The sequence below is a fragment of the Peromyscus maniculatus genome, chromosome 12, assembly GCF_049852395.1.
Source record: "Peromyscus maniculatus bairdii isolate BWxNUB_F1_BW_parent chromosome 12, HU_Pman_BW_mat_3.1, whole genome shotgun sequence".
In the NCBI taxonomy this organism is placed as follows: Eukaryota; Metazoa; Chordata; class Mammalia; order Rodentia; family Cricetidae; genus Peromyscus; species Peromyscus maniculatus.
The window spans coordinates 46,916,509-46,937,404 of record NC_134863.1 but is presented as its reverse complement, the minus strand read 5'-3'; the positions used below and the strand labels follow the sequence as shown (position 1 = coordinate 46,937,404).

General features: G+C 38.2%; 2 protein-coding genes across 40 annotated transcripts in view; one reads left to right on the top strand and one right to left on the bottom strand.

Annotated features, from left to right (window-relative positions):
- The window catches only part of Tfg (trafficking from ER to golgi regulator), a 31,047-nt gene extending 21,852 nt beyond the window's left edge, over window positions 1–9,195 (top strand). For 2 of the 5 annotated variants that reach the window (XM_076549043.1, XM_006995758.4), the window contains exons 6-8: window positions 1,242–1,370; window positions 4,813–4,899; window positions 8,408–9,195. In XM_076549043.1, coding sequence (XP_076405158.1) covers window positions 1,242–1,370; window positions 4,813–4,899; window positions 8,408–8,790 — 599 coding nt within the window. In that variant the 3' untranslated portion in view covers window positions 8,791–9,195. Of the gene's footprint in view, window positions 1–1,241; window positions 1,383–4,812; window positions 4,900–7,640; window positions 7,682–8,407 lie in introns of all 5 variants that reach the window. The other 3 variants (XM_076549042.1, XM_006995757.4, XM_076549044.1) reach the window with 2 other exon arrangements.
- Window positions 9,196–9,345: 150 nt separating this feature from the next.
- The window catches only part of Abi3bp (ABI family member 3 binding protein), a 208,344-nt gene continuing 196,793 nt past the window's right edge, over window positions 9,346–20,896 (bottom strand). For all 35 annotated transcript variants that reach the window (XM_015989199.3, XM_015989185.3, XM_076549010.1 and 32 more), the window contains 5 exons: window positions 13,985–14,064; window positions 13,288–13,317; window positions 12,632–12,793; window positions 11,485–11,607; window positions 9,346–10,690 (listed from right to left, as the gene is read on the bottom strand). In XM_015989199.3, the coding sequence (XP_015844685.1) occupies window positions 10,575–10,690; window positions 11,485–11,607; window positions 12,632–12,793; window positions 13,288–13,317; window positions 13,985–14,064 (511 nt within the window). In that variant the 3' untranslated portion in view covers window positions 9,346–10,574. The remainder of the gene's footprint in view (window positions 10,691–11,484; window positions 11,608–12,631; window positions 12,794–13,287; window positions 13,318–13,984; window positions 14,065–20,896) is intronic.

The window sequence follows — 20,896 nt, the reverse complement described above, 5'->3', positions numbered from 1 at the left end:
ATAATCCAGTTATGAGGTCTAAGCACCTTTGTTTCAGACACTTCTCAGAAGTCCATCAGCCTCAGTACTTGGTCTTTGGTAACATTTTAGATTTAAATCATGTTAAGTTTTGAGGACATACCATTAGAGCAGTTGGAGACTGCTTTCAGGGAAAGCCTATTAATAATAGTATTTAAATCAAGCTTTAAAGTGGTAATTGATTTTAGAAGCTTTTGCTATAAGCTCCCTTTAACTCATAACTCTCCCAAGTAACCTTGAAGTCAGAATTAGTGTGCTTTTTACATAATGAAAAGGCTGTGGTACAGAGATTCAGTAACCTGCCCAAAGTCAGCAGTCACTATTAGCTTTGGCAATGCCCCCTAAATAATTGAATTCCAAAAACTCTTTAAGCCACTCCTATATGTTGCTAAAATAACTTAAAGGAGTAAGCCATTTGTAGTTCTTCAGAATGATATACTTACTGATTGTCACAGTATTAGAGCTGTACAGAGAATCTAGATTTTCTGTACTCGATTCTGTGTTCCTTATCCAGGGAGAATTTGATTGACAACAGATGTAAGTAGAGTCCTAGACATTATGGAAGCAGAAAAGAGCTTGAGCATGGCCAAAGTTCTTAAAGTCTTAAGGAAACTGGGGCCAGTGTGGAAATACCTAGTAGAAATCAGTGTGGCTCATAATAAAAGTAAGCCATAGAGAAATTCTCTAGGGAATACAGTATAGAATTGTAAGTAGGTTTTAAAGAATGTTGTTATGTATGTGACTGTTGAGATTAATCGGAGAGTGGAGGAATGGTGATTAGTAGAGGTCAGAAAGCTGCCCTGTGAAACTATGGAGTGGATCAGTTTAACTAAAGAGGAACATGTGAGAAGCCAAGTGAAAAATGCTTGCATCCCTGAATATAACCAGGATGATTGCATTGAATTTATAGACAGTTTAGACCCGCTTAAGAAGGCAGCACTGGTTTTGGTTGACTGTAGATAGGAGTTTTAATTTTGACATGGGAGGTTAGGACTCAGGAATTTAACATTTCACACATTGTAGGGAATGATTTCCAGTTTTGACTTCGGATCCTAAAGAGTGGAGCAACTGTGAAAATACAGAACATAAGCTTAGTGTATTTTTGGTGATGTGATTGTTGCCTAGCGATTTTCTTTTTAATGTTATTAACCTGTACTTTTAATTGCGCTTGTTAGAGAAAGGCCTTGGACAGGGTAATTAACTGACTTTTCATGACCATCCAGGGCCACCCAGTGCTCCTGCAGAAGACCGTTCAGGAACTCCTGACAGTATTGCTTCTTCCTCCTCAGCAGCGCACCCAGCAGCAGTTCAGCCACAGCAACCTCCATATACAGGAGCTCAGACACAAGCAGGTCAGATTGAAGGTAAAATAACGTTCAGAGCCCGTGTGGGGGAAGGGATATGTACAGAAGTATTTATTGAGGCATTATTGGTAATGCAATCCATTTACATAAGTAATCTCACCGTCTAACATAAAATAGTTTTATTTACTGACATGTTGTGATTTGGTGTCATAGAGCCAAATAATATATTGAGTATGTTTCTGATTATTGAAAATTTAAAAAGGGGGATGAAAAAAATGTTAAAGTTAATATAAACACAAAATGAAAGATTAGGGGGAAATGACTTTATTCTCTCCCCTCCAAAAACTGTATGTTTTCTGTCACTTAAAAAGATTTTAAGTAGAGATGATGAAGCATAATTTTAGTTAAATAATGTTGATTGCTTATTAGGTTAGCAGTGCATTTTTAAGTTAATTTCTTTTCTTTCCAAATTATGTGTCTTCTGTAAGTAATTTAATCTCTGGGTTTTGATATTTTTTTTTTTTACTGATCAAAAAGATGTGAAAATTGGACTAGACCATTAGTTTCAAAAATAGCTCATTAATCATGAAATTGAAAGTTCAGTATTTAAAAGGGCTGGTTGGTATATTTGAAGGATCTCAGATCAGCAAATGAGAGTCGTTGAAAAACACAGCTCTGCAGAACATGGCTAAGTACCTTACTGAGCTTTAGTGTACCCCCTTGACATTATGATATTATTATTTCTGTTAACTGCTGTGCATGTTAGGACCTGTAAATGTGTACATTTTACTTTAAAGAAGTAAACACCAGGTGGTGCTCTAAAAGTTTGTACCAAAGGGTCAGTTGGTGATAATGGTGTATAATAATATAAATCATAATAAATAAGTTCTTAGCACCTAAAGCACCTGATTGAAGTTAACATTTACATTAAAACTAAAACTGTAGCATAAGATGAGCTGTGACTAGAATCCTTTTGTCCCATGGTGATTCTTTTCATGCTTGCTCATTGAATTAGTATGAATCACTGGGAACTAGCAGGTGGTATCTTGCTGAAGAGTGGCTTAATAAGAATCCTTATGTTAAGTCTTTTCTCCACCAACTTTAGTTTGTCTTCCTCTGCATCAAAAATACAACAGCCAGAACTAAAATCAACTAGAACTGAACTGGCTATGGGTTCAAATGGGAGGTAGAAGCAGGATGCAGAGTTTGGATGGACAAATAGTGTAACAGTGTGTCGTCAGGTGAACTAAAAACTGTTGAAGTACTGGTGTAGGTTATTATTGAGAAGAATTGTAAGTGAGTAATTGAAAAGTAAGTTCAGTGAGCAGGAATGAGATGTAATGCTTGCTTACTAGAATTTCACATTGCCTTTTGAGGGTTTTTTTTTAATTGCCAAAATTTAAAATCAATAAAAGTTTAGGAGTATGAAAGTTTATAATGAAAATCGTCTTCCACTTGTGTTCTCTCACAACCACATACCCTCTCTAGCAGCATCAGATCAATACCATTGATGGATTTACTCTGGAGTGGTACTAATTATATGCCTTGCTACAGCTATTGCTTATCTTACATTTAAGAACAATGCAGTATAGTCATAAGCAAAAAGATTAATAAGTAGTCTAGTTCTAGATCAGTGTTATGAATTATACTAAAGACATATAATTTAAAGTTTGTTATTAGATGCATTAGAACATTTTCTTAACGGTACCATCAATTTTAATTTATTTAGCCAAGTGTGTCTAATATACATCAATATAGAAGCACTGATTTAGGAAGGGGTTGGTTGGTTGTTTGGTTTGTTTGTGTACATTAGAGATGTGACGGGTTGGAACATTTTAAACAGCATTCAGTATGTCCCAGTTGCAGTTTCAGTAGCTCAGTTGCCACATGTTTGGGCTGTTGTGTTAGATATAATATGTAGCTAAAGATAAGCGATTAAGCTACTTTAGTGAATACTTTTTGATATGTAATTATATATTTTAGACATTGCCATTTATTTAGATCAAGTTCCATTTATATTTTGAGCAGAATCACTAACAGAGCATGACTTAATTGGTTAACATAATTTTATTTCAAGCCGGGCGGTGGTGGCGCACACCTTTAATCCCAGCACTCGGGAGGCAGAGCCAGGCAGATCTCTGTGAGTTCAAGGCCAGTCTGGTCTACTAAGTGAGTTCCAGGAAAGGCGCAAAGCTACACAGAGAAACCCTGTCTCGAAAAACAACAACAACAACAAAAAATTTCAAATCATTAATTTCATAAGAGATTAAGAATTTCAAGTTATTAATTGACACTATAAATACTATATTTTCTTCAAAAGCATTTTTTATTATTGATTGTAATTTTAATATCTTCTTCAGTTGGAAGGCTCAGGCTCAAGTATAGCTCAAGCATATACCTAGCTTATGTGAGACCCTAGGTTTAATTTGAAAAGTGAAAATCTAGAGGCAAGCCAATCTTTTATGTTTGAGTTCAACCTGGTCTGGTCTACATAGTTAGTTCCAGGCCAGCCAGGGCTGCATAGTGAGACACTTGCCTAAAAAATAAATAAATAAATAAATAATAAAATTTTTATTTTAATAATTTAATAATATTTAATAATAATAATAAATTTAATAGTAAAATAGAAGATACTTCTATTTCAGTGACTGATGGATGGAGTACTGTCTGAGAAATGTGTCATTAGATAACTTTGGCCTTAATATAAACACCATAGAGCGGTAGTTCTCACCCTTCCTAATGCTGCGACCATTTAATACAATTCCTCATGTTGCAGTGACCCCCACTGATAAAATTATTCTTGTTGCCGCTTTGTAACTGTAATTTTGCTACTGTTATAAATTGTAATGTAAATATCCGTGTTTTCCTATGGTCTTTGGGGGTTGCAGCCCACAAGTTGAGAAATACTGCCTAGAACATGTTTATATAAAACTAAGGTGGCTCCAACATCACTAGGTGATACAGTATTGTATATTGCAAAGTGAGTGACCATGTTGAAAATAACTGAAGAAAATAAAAGGACAGTGTTACTCTAAAATCAGTGCCTTTCTTCTGTATAATTTGATAAATGCTAAAAACTAAACGACTTGTTTAAATGAGAACAGTGCTATGGATCATCAGAGAGGTATTGCTAACATATAAGAGTATGTGAAAGGCAGTGTATTTGTCCCTTATCTCTGATGACTTACCTAATGGCATAGAGTTTTAAAAATGTATTTTCTGCAGTTTATGAAGTGATAACAACTAGAGTAACATCATACAAATACTTGCTTCCAGCTAACATTCTTAGCAGTTTATCTATAGCAGAACGAGCAGTCACCCTTCTTAAATTATTCATTCTTGTCTTCATAGATATTTAAAGTATAACCAATATATTGTATATTATTATTCAGTGTGCTTGTATATTAAATTGGGAGGAAATATAAAGGTGCCCTAAAAATATTTCTCTGCCAAGTTAAACCTCCTCTTTTGTCTGTATTTTCTTACATAGGTCAGATGTACCAACTATACCAGCAGCAGGCTGGCTACGGGGCACAGCAGCCTCAAGCTCCTCAGCAGTACGGTATTCAGTATTCAGGTGAGCGGGTGTTAAAAGGGAGTTAATTTGCAGCTTTTGATCTGTTTCTATATTCACTAAATTTTAAGTTATTCCTCCTAAGTACTTGATTTATAACACTTGCATTGTCATAATAGAGGTTAGAGGAAGCAATACTTATTTACATTTAAATTGTCATGTTTTATCAAATCAGCGTTTCATTTTTCTAGTGAGCAAATATGATGTAGAGAGATGATTCTGTAGTAATCTGTAGTATAAAAAATGTCTTAATAACATTAAAAATCCAGCCTCTTAGATAACTTCAAATTGAGAAAAAAAATAAGATTTTCTTCTTTATCTGTATTACTTGTAATTATAGAGTACTCTTAGTATTTGTAGCTATATTAACAATTTATCCACACATGGAGAAGTGAACTTAATAAAAAACTAAAATAAATTACTTAGGTATGTAAGCCTGTTGAAAATATGCTAGAATAAAATAAAACATACAAATGAAAGATTACAGTGGAGTTTGGGCAGGTAGAGTGCTCAGATGTTTGGACTGTGCTATCAGGCGAGGGGACACCGTTGTCCTCTGACCCAGGGTTTCATCACCTGGCATGTCCGAATCATCGGAGGTCTCTAGTTGGGTCCTATTCCAGACACTTTGAATATTTTGTTTGAGTTTTACCGTCTGTCCCACTGAAGACTGTCTGCATTGGATATGATGAATTTCTTTGGTGTAGCTTTGGTTATAATTTAGGTACTTTTTCCAGTTACATCAGAGTGTCTGTCCACCTTGTTGTATAGTCAGAGATTAAAATAACTTCTGTAAATTAAATCTTAACAAAGTTCTGTTCTGAGAATTTTGTGTTATTAACTAGAGTATAAGAGTATAGCTCACCAGGTTACAGATGTATAACTATAGACAGACAGAAGACAGACAGAGCGAGCAGATACAGCTACAGTGTGAGTCTGCTGCTGCCTAGTTTTGTAAGGGAAGGTTTATTAGGACACTTGGACACTACGTATTTCTCGGGTGTCCTTGGTGTCCTTTGGCACTACACTGACAGAGGAGAGTGAGTAGTGGCAGCAGTGAGAGAGCAGTGAGGCCCACGACACCTGAAACAGTTACTATCTGGCCCTGCATAGGAGAGAGGCTCAGCTTTCCTCTTTTATTGGTGCGACAGTTGCTGATTGCTGACCTAGACCACAAAATGTTGTCAGTAATTAAATCTGGTATATTTTTACACCTACACTAATTTTGTTGGGATTGTATTTGCTGTAGAGTGATTTTACCTTAGAGATGCTAGATCTTATTGTACAATGCAGATGGAGTGAATTTAAAGGAAATGTCTTTAAATTAAAAAAATCTGTGGTACAGATTATATAATGTATAGAACTAATAGGCGTCCAGAGCCGAAGAAATAGTGTCGTCATCTGACCTAGGAGATGCTCTCAACCCTCATGGTGCTTCAGGATCTCCTGAGCAGCTTCTTCATCCAGGCCCTATTCGTTTTGACACCGGTTTGCTTGGAGGTGGGACTTGGCTTTGATACCTTAAATAGCATCACAGGTCATTGTATAGCCAGGGTGAGGACCACTGATCTTGTCCTGCGCACTCAAGACCTGCAGATATTCAGTAAGGGAGCTGGAACAGAATCTTATTCTCTTGACTTATACCATTTTATATTCTGCAATTTAGAGCAGAGTGGTCAATGCTTTCGGCTTAGTTGTAGTGATTTATTGATTTTAAAAAATAGCTATTTCTTGCAGTTTGTGATGGTCTTCACCTGATGTTATTCATTTTGGGAGTTTTGGGTGTGCAGCAGTGGAGACAAGTAGATGCCATAGAGAGGTATTGTTAACATGGTTGATGGCCCAGCTACTGAAACGGCATTGTTACCGCTTACTGCTGTTGCCTCTCCTGAGCAATAATTAAGACTCCAGGTGCTTCTCAGTTCAATTAAAAAAAAATTAGATTCCAGCTGTGGAATGAAAAGACAGTTGGTTTTGTTGTTTCCCTTCAAATGGGGTAGTCATTTTCAGTGTAAAGGTGTTCCCCAAAAACTTACAGGAAAAAGTTACACCTGAAAGTTTTTGTGGGGACTGGTGAGCTGGCTCAAGGTTGAAAGCCCTTGCTGTCTTTCAATATAACAGTTCATTTTCTAGCACCCATGTTGATGGCAGCTTACGACCACCAGAAATTCCAGCAAGTTCTGTGTCCTCCTCTGACCCCCATGGGTGGTGTACATGCACACACACAATTTTAAGGTTTGCGTAGAAGAAAGGAGAAATTACATGACATCTAAAATCTTACCATAAATTACTTTTGTTCAGTATTCAGGTGCTACCATGAGTAAAATGTGTTAGATAGTTGATGCCTAAGCTTTCACTTGGAAATTTTAGTCAGGGTCTTCACTGAGTAAAATGTAGTACTTTACAGATTTCCTCTGTTATTTCCAATCCTGCTAGTCCTATTTCCTTGACTTTGAGAACTATGGAAATAGTCAACTAATTTCTCTGCATGGAGACTTCTTAGTGGTGCTGGTGGTAGTGACATTGACCAATCTCTCACACTTCTGGTTTGCCAGTTTCCCTCTGACCTTTCCAGTTTTGTTCATGGACTATATCATAAAGGTTTCTTTGATAAGTAAATTTTGAACCAGGTTCAAGGTGAGTTCAGAATATACTCAAATTCATTCAATCCTTTTTTTTTCCTAAATGCAGGGTTGTACATATTTTAATGATTGTCTTATGTATCTGGTATTTAATGCTGACAGGATTCCAGTCAATGGAGAGTTTTCATTGCAAGTAGCTGCAGGTGTGTTTCATGGTAGAGATAAAAGTTTTCAGTGAAGCAGATTTTATTTTTAATTATGTCCTAGTAAATAATGAATATAGATGTTGCTTTTGTGGGACAATGTGCTGTTTTTTGTTTGTTATGCCATCTAAGTCAAAATTTGAGTTGAAAGGCAAAGTATCAGATACCAAATATAAAAGATTTCAAGAACTGTAAAAATAGTACTTAGTAATTATTAACTTATTCTTAGATATTCTAGTAAATAAACTTTAAAACACTTCATTTATATGAAGATTATTTGTAGCATTGTTTCATTTCTAAAGCACTTGTTGTCTGTAATGTGTTTTCATTTGGTACTGTTAAATAGGACTTCCCTCCAAACCTGATTAGTGACTACTTTATGATTTTCATCTTCCTGAAAGCATAATTCTTTCACTTATTATTTGAGCATCTACTCTAGGAATTATGTGCAAATGGGAATTTGCTCAAGAGTTATTTAGTTTCAAAACAATTGTAATGAAGACGTGTATAGTAACTTGAATTTTAGAATATAGGATTTAAAAATTGTCTGGAAAATTTTTATAACTACTTGGCCTTGAGATGTTTTATACTGGACTCACTACATAAATGTTTGAATACATTTATTAAATTTTTAATCATTTTTGGTCCATAGCAGTAAGACTAATTCTCTGGAAAACTTTCACCAAAAGAACCAAGACATATATGTTATTTATTTTGCTTTTTCAGCTAGTTACAGCCAGCAGACTGGACCCCAACAACCTCAGCAGTTCCAGGGATATGGCCAACAACCAACTTCCCAGGCACCGGCCACTGCCTTTTCTGCTCAGCCACAACAACTGCCTGCTCAGCCACCACAGCAGTACCAGGCGAGCACTTACCCTCCACAAACTTACACTACCCAGACATCTCAACCTGCTAACTACACTGTTCCCCCTGGCACTCAGCCTGGAATGGCTCCAAGCCAACCTGGTGCTTACCAAGCAAGACCAGGTTTTACGCCATCTCCTGCAAGTACCATGACCCCTCCTTCCAGTGGGCCTAACCCTTATGCACGCAACCGTCCTCCTTTTGGTCAGAGCTATACCCAACCTGGACCCGGTTATAAGTGATGGCTAATTACCCCCGAAAGACTACAATACTATTTTCTTTCAATTTGTACTGTATTGAAGTTCAAAAATTTAAACAGCAGAGCATTTTTTATGATATCATTGTTGCTGTTAATTGAAAATATAATTTGCTGGAATATAAACACAAAAAGACCAAAATGAACATTGTTTCCGCCCCTGCTTAAAATTGTAGCAGCTTCCTAGTTATTTTGGAACACTACTCTTGCGTGTAAAATGATTGGCTTTCTAGTTCCCAGAGGATCTTAAAAAGCTAGGCTAAGGTTTAGCCATCACACTTGGCTATTTACTATTAACATGATGTACTAAAAATAGAGTCCTTTGAGAAGATGACTAGACATTATGTATAAAGTGTAACATTGATAGGCTAATAAAGGTGATTGAATCCAATAGTGGTCTTGTCATTTAATTATTTCAGACATAAGGAAAACAGTCATCTTATTGGTATATGGTCTTCAAGTAAAATTTATGAAATTGGTTTCCATTCAGGGAAAGAAATATATATAACAAACTTGATTGACTTAGAATGTAAACATAATAGAGGTTTGGTAGCCTTTAATTTTCTGATTTTTCCTTACAGAGATAAAGGTGTACGTACATATTGGCGAACTATTAAGAACATTTTAAAAATCATTTTTTAAAAACTTACATCTTTTTATTGCAGAGTTTATATTTGCTTGAAAAATACAAAATGTAGCATTGATGAAACTGAAGCATATTGAAAGACACACAGAAACATCTTTTCAGGACAGGCAATAATATTCTTGCTCTCTCCTCCATATGAAGGAAAGCAATACCCCCCCCCCCCATGAAAATGCGTCAGTTTTGTTACAGCTTAAGCAAACCGTTTCACAAAAACAACCCCTTGATAACATTCATTCATGGCCTTAACATATAAATATATAATATATCCTATAAAACAATAGCATCTCACCATGCAGTATCTTTTCATGCTGACTTCACACTTAGTCTCTAAATACAGCTTGAATTAGAACCATAGAGCCATTTAAAAGAAATGCTTAAAGGAAGAGTTTGAGAAAGTATTTTTAGATATAATATTATGGGTACAGAAAAAAACACCAAAATTTATCATTTGACATATCAGATTATCAGCTGCTTCTGGCTGAAATAAAATGATTCAGATTTCTCTTTTCAGTAATTTGCTGGTAGCTTACAGAAAAGTTAGCATGAATATATAACTATTTAAACTCAAAATCTGTTCATCTGATGCTAAAAAATTGAAGTTTACATAAATGTAAATATTAGAACCACTTTCTCTCACATGTATATGCTGAAGATTATTTGATCCAATAAGTTAAACCAAGTAGAGATTTATGGATTTAACTCGCCAACAACACGTACACATCAATAAAGTAAATACTTTTTATAAAGCATATTAAAGATTTTGACATTAATTTTGTTATAAAAGTATCTGAAAACATTACAACAGTGTGATAAATAATATACAAATGATCTCTTAAAATATCATGAATAGGGAGCCAGCTTCCCTAAAAATGTTATTCTATTAATGTTAATATCTTGCTTTCTTAAAATGACTTTGTAAAACCTGATAAATATTCTCAGTAATCTTTTCTAATAATAAACATCTAGTACTGCTGTCAGTTAGACTGCAAACTTTTATACATAGTAAACAAAATAGCTTTGAATGGGTGTGACAAATACCATAGTATATCCTGCGGGTTCCTTCCTGTTTGCTTTCCTTTTTGCGATAATGAACCAGAAGTACTTTGGAAATAATTGTGCCGCCTCTACCATTTTCCAGGTATTGTGGTCCCACACTCATACCACTGGACATAATTGATTTGGGTATGACCACCTATCTCTCCAAATTGGACAGGTTCCTGGCGAACGGCTCTGAAATAGCCTAGGAGGAAGAAGAGTGGAGTTTAATAGCACTTTCCTATCTTTGGCCACATCATTTCTAGATATAGGCTGTTCGGTGGCTGAAGGTTATTCTGAGTGAAGGAAAGTAATTTAGAAAACTAGTAGTTATGGAGGATCTGGTGTTTATCCAGAAATGCAATGGCCCCAGGACTCCAAGTCTTGACATTTGTCTTAGCAAGTCAGTACTATGAGTAGTTTCAGCAGCCTCTTATGTCTGAGTGTCTTATAGAGGCATCCTTTAATAGGCTTGTATTTTTGTGTCCATGGAAACCTCAAATAATTAGGTGTTTCTGGAGTGATCTGGGCAATTTACACCTTTCTGCTCTGCTTAGACAAAGATTAAATTCTCAGTCCTCATTTCACAACCTGCTGTTAATATGTATTTAGCAAATTGCTGACTATATTTACTTCTCAGATTTATTTTGCTTTATATAGGTATTTTTAAGGGAAATACTATGTCTTTGTTGTATAGGAGAAATAAATTTTCTTAATTTTTAAGAGAGCAAAAAATGACGATTAGGTATGTTCCATATGACTAGAGCTGTGAGGGACAACTGATTGGGACAGCAGGAGTGATGTAAACTTGGAAAAGATTTTTTTTTTTTTCTCAGAATGCATTTATATATCTAATTTTTCTAGAGCTGAGCTTGACTTGAGAGTTAAGTTTCTTCTTTCCCTAGTGATAGAGTAGCAGGTCTGTAGCCTTTCCTGTCAGCCGATTGCTGTCTGTGCTAATCTACAAAGCCCTCTACTTCGGGTGGTCAGAAAGCATACCTTCTTTGGTGGGTAACTGGTCAGAGGCGAGTTGCTGTCCTGTGCGGCCATCTAAAAATGAATCCACAAACTGGCAGTGATCTTCGCCATGGCCCCTCTGATCTCCTATGTTGTAAAATTTGCCTGAAGAACCAGAAATGAAACAGTGTTCTTTAGTGTATGGCAATTCCATAATTACTTCAAAGGCTAGTTTTGCTTTTCTTTTCTCTTACTTCCCAGAGTAAGACACTAGCATCTCCTGAACTAGGAAAGGTTTTCTAGCTCATGTCCTTGCTTGTACTCTTAACCTCCTGATGTTCTCCTTTTCCCCTTCAGATCACAGTGATTTTTAAAGATGCACATCATGTTATTACTCCTTCCATGATTCTCTCCAGCGGTCTCCCATCATACCCGGAATGTAACTTCTCTTTTACTACATCTAAGCCCAAACTAGTAGGACTGACCAGTATGTCTTGCCTCAGGCCTTTGCACTTTCTATTTCCTGTACCTTTCCAGAGGTCCTTTGTTCCTAGACTTTTCTGTAGTTGATTTCGTCTCAAAGTTTATTCTAAGCAGACATGATACCTTTGCAGACAGACCTTCCCTAAAACTATTCACCTAAAGGAGCTTCCGTTTCTGCTGAGCCACTCTGTCTAACCCTGTGTGACACTCTTAATTTACATATTTATTCATTGTGCCTCTCCTTCCTATAGGAAAGGAGGAGAGGTACACTATATGAGAGCAGGAATATGGCATTTGGTGCTTTGTCGCCCACCAAACCCAGAATAGTACCTGATGAGCGTGTGAGCGACCAAAGTCTCCACCATATGGATACAGAAGAAAATATTTTAAACAAATCTTGTGCAAAGGGTTTGAGCCCTTCGGACATTTTCAGTATGTCCTATTCCTTTCAATGATTAGTAGGAGGATGTTCATTCTTGGATGGTGTGGCAGCACCGAGCTTTGCTGTACAAGTGCCTGCCTGTGCATTCAAGTTGATCGTGGTGCCACTGTTCTATGTTACATTTTTGTTATCTGCCTCCAAGTTGCAGATCTTTAAGTCTTCGTTTCTAAGATTGTTTTTAACTATCTCTGTAACACCTTTTTCTGAAGGTATAAAGTGCTGAGTCTGAAACTCCACAGAAAAGACTAGGGTATTGGAACATACCTGTGAGGGAGTCACTTAAGTAAATCTTGTATCTGAGAGAGTTGCATAGTTGTACTCCGACAAATTTTTTATACCATGTCCTTTTAACATATTGTTTGCCTTTACATTCTGAATAGGAGTCTGAATTAAAGGGTCTTTCAGTCCAGATGGCGTCTCTTCCTGCTGCATGAGGAAAACACATGGTTTGGTTGGGTTCAGTATTTAACTCTGAAGGACTAAAAGCATTACAACAAAAGCAGCCTGCAGAATTCATTGCCAACTTCCTGATACCTCATTTCTTTAATACTGTGAATATTGGAGGCAGAAAATATTTGAAAGGGTTTGAAAACCCCAATGTAAGTTTCTGTCACTAGTGAAGTAAATCTCAGAGCAGCTCTTAGATGTTAGACTAGTCTGCAGTGCTAGGTGTATAGACACATTTAGTGTTCTTTTTTTGCAACAATAGTATAAAATTTAATGTGAGCAAATTAAACAAATTTTGAGTGAACTAGTATGAGTGAAAGCAAATTTCAACACCTCCCCAATGGCTTCTAAATGTTGATGTGTTTAAGAGTGATGCCTCTTCTATCTTTCTAGATAGGAAGATGCTCAGCTCAGTTTTGCAGTGCTTACCTAATTTAGAAATGTATGTAGTCCCCATTGAGACTGGTACTTACCAGAAATTGGCTCACTCACTCTTGGGTCAGCTGAGGAGAAATAACACACACAAAAGAGCCTTTTAGGTCAAGTTTTAATATTGCAGTGTTATGGTAAAGAAGATGGAGGTGTACACTTAGCTCTTGTTTGTATAATGTACAATCTTGCTAAAGACTGAATCTGAAAGTTTTGTTTTGGAATTGGTCATTGATCATCCTAAAGGTACTCAACTGCATCTTTTACACATGATTTGAGTAGATTTGACCATAGGTTGTTACTCTAGCTTTTTTCAAAAGCTTTCTCATTTAGTTTGCTACAAAAGCTATTAATTGTAAAGTTACCAAGATATGATACAGTTTCCAATTTGTCTGTACATAGAGATTTTTATTGAGGAATTGAAGCTTGGAATGTGCAGCTAGTTTCACTGAACTCATGACTTCCCTCCTCTGTTGTACTTGATGGACATTGTTCTGAGCATGCAAGGAAGCATTGGTGTACTACATTTTGGGGTATAGATTACAGTTTTTCATTTTAATTTCTTTCCTCACATAAACCTAAATGAAGAAAAGCAGTGATAACTGTAAATACCTTCATCTATTAGCTTCTTCTCATGGACTTTTTGGGATTCAAGACACTGGGTTTTTTCAAATAAGCTCCTGTGCAAACACTGTGATTATATCCCTCCACATCCCTGTAGATTACTGCAGGCATAATTACCTGATTCAGTACTGAATGCCACTGTGTTGCTGGCGGGGCCTTCACCAAGTGGATTTTTGGGTTTCACCTGGAATTCATAGCTGCGTGAGGAGAAATAAAAATAATAGTAACATCTTTTTGAGGGGTTGGTTCAAGGAACAGCATTTTCTTGCTATACTAACTCCTATTTCTTTTTAAAATCATGACAATTTCAGGTTTTACTTTCTCAACATCTTGTCTAATATTTCATCTGAGAAAAACATTAATGAAAAGTTAGTTGTCTTAAAAACAACAAATTAGTAGAAATAACCAGGCAGGTTTACCATGGATGTATAGACATGTGGTGACCTACTCTAATTCCAGCAACAAGGAACCTCCCTTTGCTTCATGTCACATGGGGCGTTCTTCCTTGTTCTTCCCTGTCACCCCAGTGTCGCTCATTGATGACATCTGAGTCACAGCAAAGGGTGGCGATGGGGAAAGCTGCTTTAAATGCAGATTATTTGTCCCACCTCTGTGACTGAAAATGAAGGCTGAGTGAGGTACTGGAATGAGTTCTGTGGCCACTGGTTTGAGAGATACTAGCTGCAAGAATGGATACACATGAGAATGTTTCTTTGCAGTGCTGGTTGTGTCTCCTGGAACTTAGGTCTGATATAGATCACAGGAAACCAGGGTGTCCAGAAAAGGGGCCCGCTAGCATCTGAAGAGCGGGAACACAAAGCTGAGACGTTCTCCCTCCCCTCAGTAAGTCAGGTTCTTAAAAAAAGGTGGGGGGTGGGGGGGGATTGCTTGGGCTCCATCCTTAAGAGTGAGTCATAGAGTTTTGCATAATTGGCAGATCTTTTTCACAAGCTACATAAACTGCAAATCCTCTTGAGAAACCCAGAGCAGGAAAGCAGTGTAGCATTTGTCTGAAATTGACTTCCTTCAGCAGAGGACTCAGCTGCCTTTACAGGCATGCTTAAACAGCCTGAGTCAGCATATAGTGTTTCATGATCTTTGCAAGGTTTTTGGAAGATAAATGTTATCTTTGAGAAGTTTGCTACAAAGTAAAAATGTAGACCACACAAGGTAAGTATTTTATAAGCAAGTGAGAAACAGGATGATGGTTTGGTACGGAAGGTACTAAAAACAAAGTGGAGGAGGGGGTCCTTGGAGTAAGTTCCTTATTTATAGATCACTCCTGGAGTCTGGTGGGACAGAGTCTAGTGGTGACGTGATCGGAACCACTTTTTAAAGTCCTTACTATACATAATCACTCTGCGTCTATAAAGTAATCCAGCACACAAACCCCATGAAGTACTCTCTCCCCAAGTCTCATCTCAGGACAGTGAAGTGTATAACTTGTAATGCTTTCACTTTTCCAAACTTGAAATAGTTGTGAAATAGAGTTAAATTTCCCCTTTAATTCTTACATACAAGTAAAAGCATTTTGAAAGCTGAAGAACTGATGTAAGGTGTTGTGCCATTTACCATAAGAAAATGCCGGGCTGGGGAGATGACTCTGGTGAGAACCAGCGTGCCAATCCCTGGGACCCATACCAAGCAGGGCTGGGGGATGGAGGGCAGCACATACAATCTGTAATCCCAAATTCAGTGCTCCTGTAGCATGATGGAGATCAAGACAAGCATCTCCAGAAACTCACAGGCCAGCTTGCATAGCCACATAGCCGCAAACAACAAAAGTGACCTCTTAAAGTATAAAGCCAGGCCTAAGACGCAGAGCTGCACTCTGCCCTCCACAGTGCGTCATGGCATGCACACATGGGACTGCACTTGCACACACATGATCACAACCATCCATATAAACAAGGCTGACCCAAAAACACCTATGCCATTTACTTAACTCACATACATGGGGTGTTTCCAAGGTTATAGTCCTCCTAAGCCTAGTGGCCTCAAACAGCTCCAGTGATAACATAAAACCTCACAAAACTGGCAAGCTGAGTCTGGCAGGCGCACAAATTCACAGGCATCTGCAGTTTGATTAGAATGGGAGAGCATGTCACATCTATTCGAGGCCATTGCTGGCCGACCCAGGCCTTGGCCAGATCTGGCCACTGGACTCCTTTCTTGTCACTTTATTTTAGCTACTTACACTTGATCTCTACTTCTAGCATGGCCACAGGTTTTCATAACTTACCTTTTCTGAAGGTTTTTTCCAATGTCTTATGATACAAGTTTGAAAGAAATAATTTTAAACTATGTTCAACAACATGAGGACATGTTTTAGCGGATTAACAAAAAATGTAAAAATACAAACAAAAAATATTTGTGGTGGCAAACTCTTTCCCAGAAAGCACCTTTTGTCACATGAGTGACACCATATGCCTCTAAGAGTAAAGTCTCAAAGATAATGATTGTACATAAATAGAGGGTGCTGCCTCAAAATTTTATCAGTTATTTGAATAAACCAAGAGCCTAAATAGAAGTTTGAAGATAAAGTGGACAGTCTACAGATAACTAGAACTAAAAGTCAAAGTTACAAAATAAGAAAATTAGATTGAAGATAAAGTGGACAGTCTACAGATAACTAGAACTAAAAGTCAAAGTTACAAAATAAGAAAATTATATTGTTCTCAACTGGCAGAAACTATAGAGACCTCAGTCCTAGAGACTGTGAGAAATCTCCCTGAACTTAAAGATGTAAGTTTTCAACATTAAAAAGACTTACTCTGTGCCCAGGAAGATGAGAAAAGAAAGAGCATACAAATGGCAGATTTTCAGAGTACCGACGTAGAGTGACGAAAGACCCCAAACAGTGAAATAATGGGCCATTTGAGGCACCAGAACCAGAACGGTATTTTAACTGCACAGCAGGACTGGGAGTTAAGGGAAAGTCAAAGAACTTTCAGAAGGTCGTCATTTTATCATCATTTTATCTTAAAATCCACATGCAGCTGAACAGAAGAAACAGAGAGGAAGATATGTAAAGACTTTTAAATACTGTTTTTCCAGTATTTGATTCTTAGGAAGCCACAAAGTGATGGGTAGTGGCAAGATTTTGATACATAGAAGGGTTTAAGAAAAAACTACGAATTAAGCCAGGCGGTGGTGGCGCACGCCTTTAATCCCAGCACTCGGGAGGCAGAGCCAGGCGGATCTCTGTGAGTTTGAGGCCAGCCTGGTCTCCAAAGCGAGTTCCAGGAAAGGCGCAAAGCTACACAGAGAAACCCTGTCTCGAAAAACCAAAAAAAAAAAAAAAAAAAAAAAAACCCAAAACAAAAACAAAAACAAAAACAAAAACAAAAAAAAAACTACGAATTATCCTAACGGGAAAGGATAATGAAGGGTGAAATTTGAGACCAATAGTTTTGAGAACAGCTGTAAAAACTGGCATGCAAATTAAAAATTTATCAATTACTGGAACAAAGTGAAAAAAAAAATGTTTCCAGAAAGTATGGTCCTTAATTACTGAGCTAATCCTCCGAAAGTGGAATGTCGACCTCTAGGAGCTACCCTCTACAGAGTAAAGCTGCAGGCCCCGGTGGGATGGAGACCTCCATTACGCCCTCACTCCTTTCAGCTTTGGCATAAACTTAGAGCCGAGTTACAGCTTGCACTGTTTAATGTACTGTTACATAACTCCCTACTGGTTACAAAAGTTAGGTTAACAAGAGTCTCAAGCCTCAAGTCAACTGCCTCTTATAAAACTTGTTTTTATACAAAATCACTCAGTGGCTGTCTGTTGGTTTGGACTGTGTGGCTATTACCTCATTTTACCCCTGTTACAATCTTGAAGTGCCAGAGACCCGTTCAGAAAGTGAAGTCTACTGTCGGAGGAAGAGAATCAGAAAAAGTGGAATAAGAAAGAATAAAAAGCAATAAGGAGACAGTTTGTGTGACCTCATCTCAAGGACAGTAGAGGGCTACAGCATTTCATGACACTTAACAGCATGTAATGTCATTCATTGTTCAACGTTGGGAATACAGGTAAAGAGCTGGGGACAGAGTCGAGTAGGACACCTCAATTAGGGACAGAACCTGCATGGTGGCACATACCTGTAATCTCAGCCTCTTACAAAGCTGAGGGAGAATCACAAATTTGAGGCCAGCCTGGGCAGCATACCAGCTTGTCTCAAAGGGAAGAGAAGAGAAAGTAAAGGGGCAGGGGGTGGGGGGGGGCGATGGGGGAAGAAGGAACAGAAGTGACAGAAGGGGAAACAGATGCAGAAATCACAGAGGTCACAACCTGGCTGCCCATTATGCCCCAAGAGAAGTTTCTTGTGTCTTCCATTTTGGGGTCAGAAACTAGACATTCTGGAGTTGGGCTTCACTTCTAACTCTGGTGCTGTGTGACCTCCCCCCACCTTTCTAGATACAAGGAATTCTAAGAAACTATAATAACAAGGCATACAGTGATGAGCACAGAACTGTTCTCTTTACAGACAAGTAGAGATCCACGCTTGGAGAACTGTCCTTTTGCCTGGTGAAGAGTTACTAGCCAAGCAACTGCCTCCCTTTCATTCTTTAACAAGGAAGGAATTACTTGCCTGTTGCCCACACCTACAATAAAACTTAAGTAAAATGCCTGATGCTTTGGCACCTTATTTTACTTTATAACAAATCCATAGATGGTGTTGAAAAGTAAATAAAGAATTTGCAGAGACCTGAATTTCACATAAACCCTGTGATCCAGGCATAATGGCTATTCCACACATCTGGGTCTTGGAGCCAGCTTCAGTTTATAAGAAGTCATTGTGTTGCAGCTAATCATCAGTGCCAATGTTTTATCAACTCAGTGTAAACAAGAGTCTCAAACTTTGGTAGGTTTTAGTCTTAGAGGAAGAACTGTTCCCCAGAATCCTCCTGAGACCACAGTTGTCAATAAAAGTACTTGAACAGATGAAGTGAATGTGATTTATCTTAATTACCAGAGTCCATTTTCCATAGGAAATTGTTGGACCACATGTAATTCTGGCATAGACAACAGATTCTTTGGTTTTTAAGTCGAGTAAGCTTTCTGGAACAGACCTGAGTGATTAAAGAGCCTTTTCAGCCAGAGTGATCATGTGTGTCCATCTGCATTGCCAACCAGTTCATCAGGAAGAGCCCATACCATTAATGTTACCAAACAAAGCACTTTCCAGTTCATCTCAAGGCAGACTCAAAGTCAAGCTGCTGACTGAGACCATTCACTATGGGCTGATCTGCATCTTGATTTATTCTCACTGACTCTGCATGGCTTTGCCTATCCCAGGACTATGTGCCAGAAGACCCCAAGGATCGGCTAAGCCACACTGTCTGGCCCTATCAGCACTGGTGCCAGATTGATGGTTTGAGGTACTCTTTATCAGCTCCCCTATTTGTAGAATTAAGTATAGCTGGTGGCTTTCTCTCAGATAAGAGAGGCTCTTTCTACTCTTTTACTTTCAGAGTTCAAGAGCTACATGCTGCTAGAAGAGAAAGGACTGTATTGTTCCTGGCCAATTATAGGAAAGGAGATTTGGTGGGGAAGAAATAAATAGGTAGTAGTGAGGAGTGGGCTGGAGCACTGATAGTGGTGGTTGAATGAGAATGGCCCCTATAGGCTCATATATTTGAATCCTGTCGTAGTTTGAATGTATTTGACCCCCATAAGCTCATAGGGAGTGGCACTATAGGAGATGTGGCCTTGTTGGAGGAAGTGTGGTCTTGTTGGAGGAGGCTGGATGACACACGCCTTTAATCCAGACCTTGAGGCTGGAGGGCACACCTTTAATCTGGGCCACACCTTCTGCTGGAAGTGTGTCACTGAGGGGGTGGGCTTTGAGGTCTTTTTCTCAAGTTTCACTCAATGTGACAATCAGTCGACTTCCTCTTGCTGCAAGAAATAGGACACTTGGCTATTTCTCCAGCAACATGCCTGCCTGAATGCTGCCATGCTTTCTGCCATGATGGACATTGTGGTAAGCAAGCTACCACAATGAAATGTTTCCTTTTTAAGAGTTACCATGGTCATGGTGTCTCTTCATAACAACAGTAAATCCTAACTAAGACAAATCCTCTGTCCTTAGATGATGGAACTGGTTGGGAAGGATTAGGGAGTGTAGTCTTGTTAGAGGAGGTGTGTCACTGGCATTAGGCTTTGAGGATTTAAAAGACTCCTAGTCAGCTCTCTTTACCTCCTGCTTGTGGATAAAGATGCCAGCTCTTAGCTTCTGTTCCATCACCATGACTGCTTGCCTGCTACCATGCCTCTTGCCATGATGGTCATGGACTCTAGCCCTCTGAAACTGTAAGCATGCCTCCAATAAAGCTGTTCTTCTATAAGTTGCCTTGGTCGTAATATCTCTTCACAGCAATAGAAAATTAAACTATGACACTGATTCAACTGATACCAGTGTTCCCACAATTCTTTTTGTTTTAGAGGTAGTAAGGGAGGTAGGTTCTGTCCAAAAGAAGAGAGAGCACTTGTCTTCAATCTCTAGACTTCTTTTGCCTCCCTACCCCTGTGCACATTTGAGACCACAGTCCCTTGAAGCAGCAGGCTATGGCCAGGAGGCACCAGCTCAGAGACAGGAACATTTGACACCAGGTATGGAGTTAAGCCCTCTTGTCAGCAAACAGCTGCTGGCTGGCCCCGTAGAAAAAGCAAGAAATTAAGCTTCCTGCATTGTAAGATTGACGCCTGGCAAAGTAATTAAGACCCAGTGGGGGAGAGCTGGCTGTGAAAGGAATGTGTGATCCACTGTTCCTTAGCTTCTAGAATAGAATGTCTAACCCAAGCCAGTCTGTAAATCTTTAACCTCTTCTTCTATATATCTCTCTCTGGTCCACTGATCAACACTAACCTTGACAACTACCCATGGGATGTGTGGAGATTTGATGGTAGATAATCCCACTTTTCAGATTTCAGATTTTAAAAATCAAGTCAAATAATAGAAAAATCACTAACAGTATTCACACATGTCTCCTTGTCGTATAACGCAACTATAGTAAATCATTCCA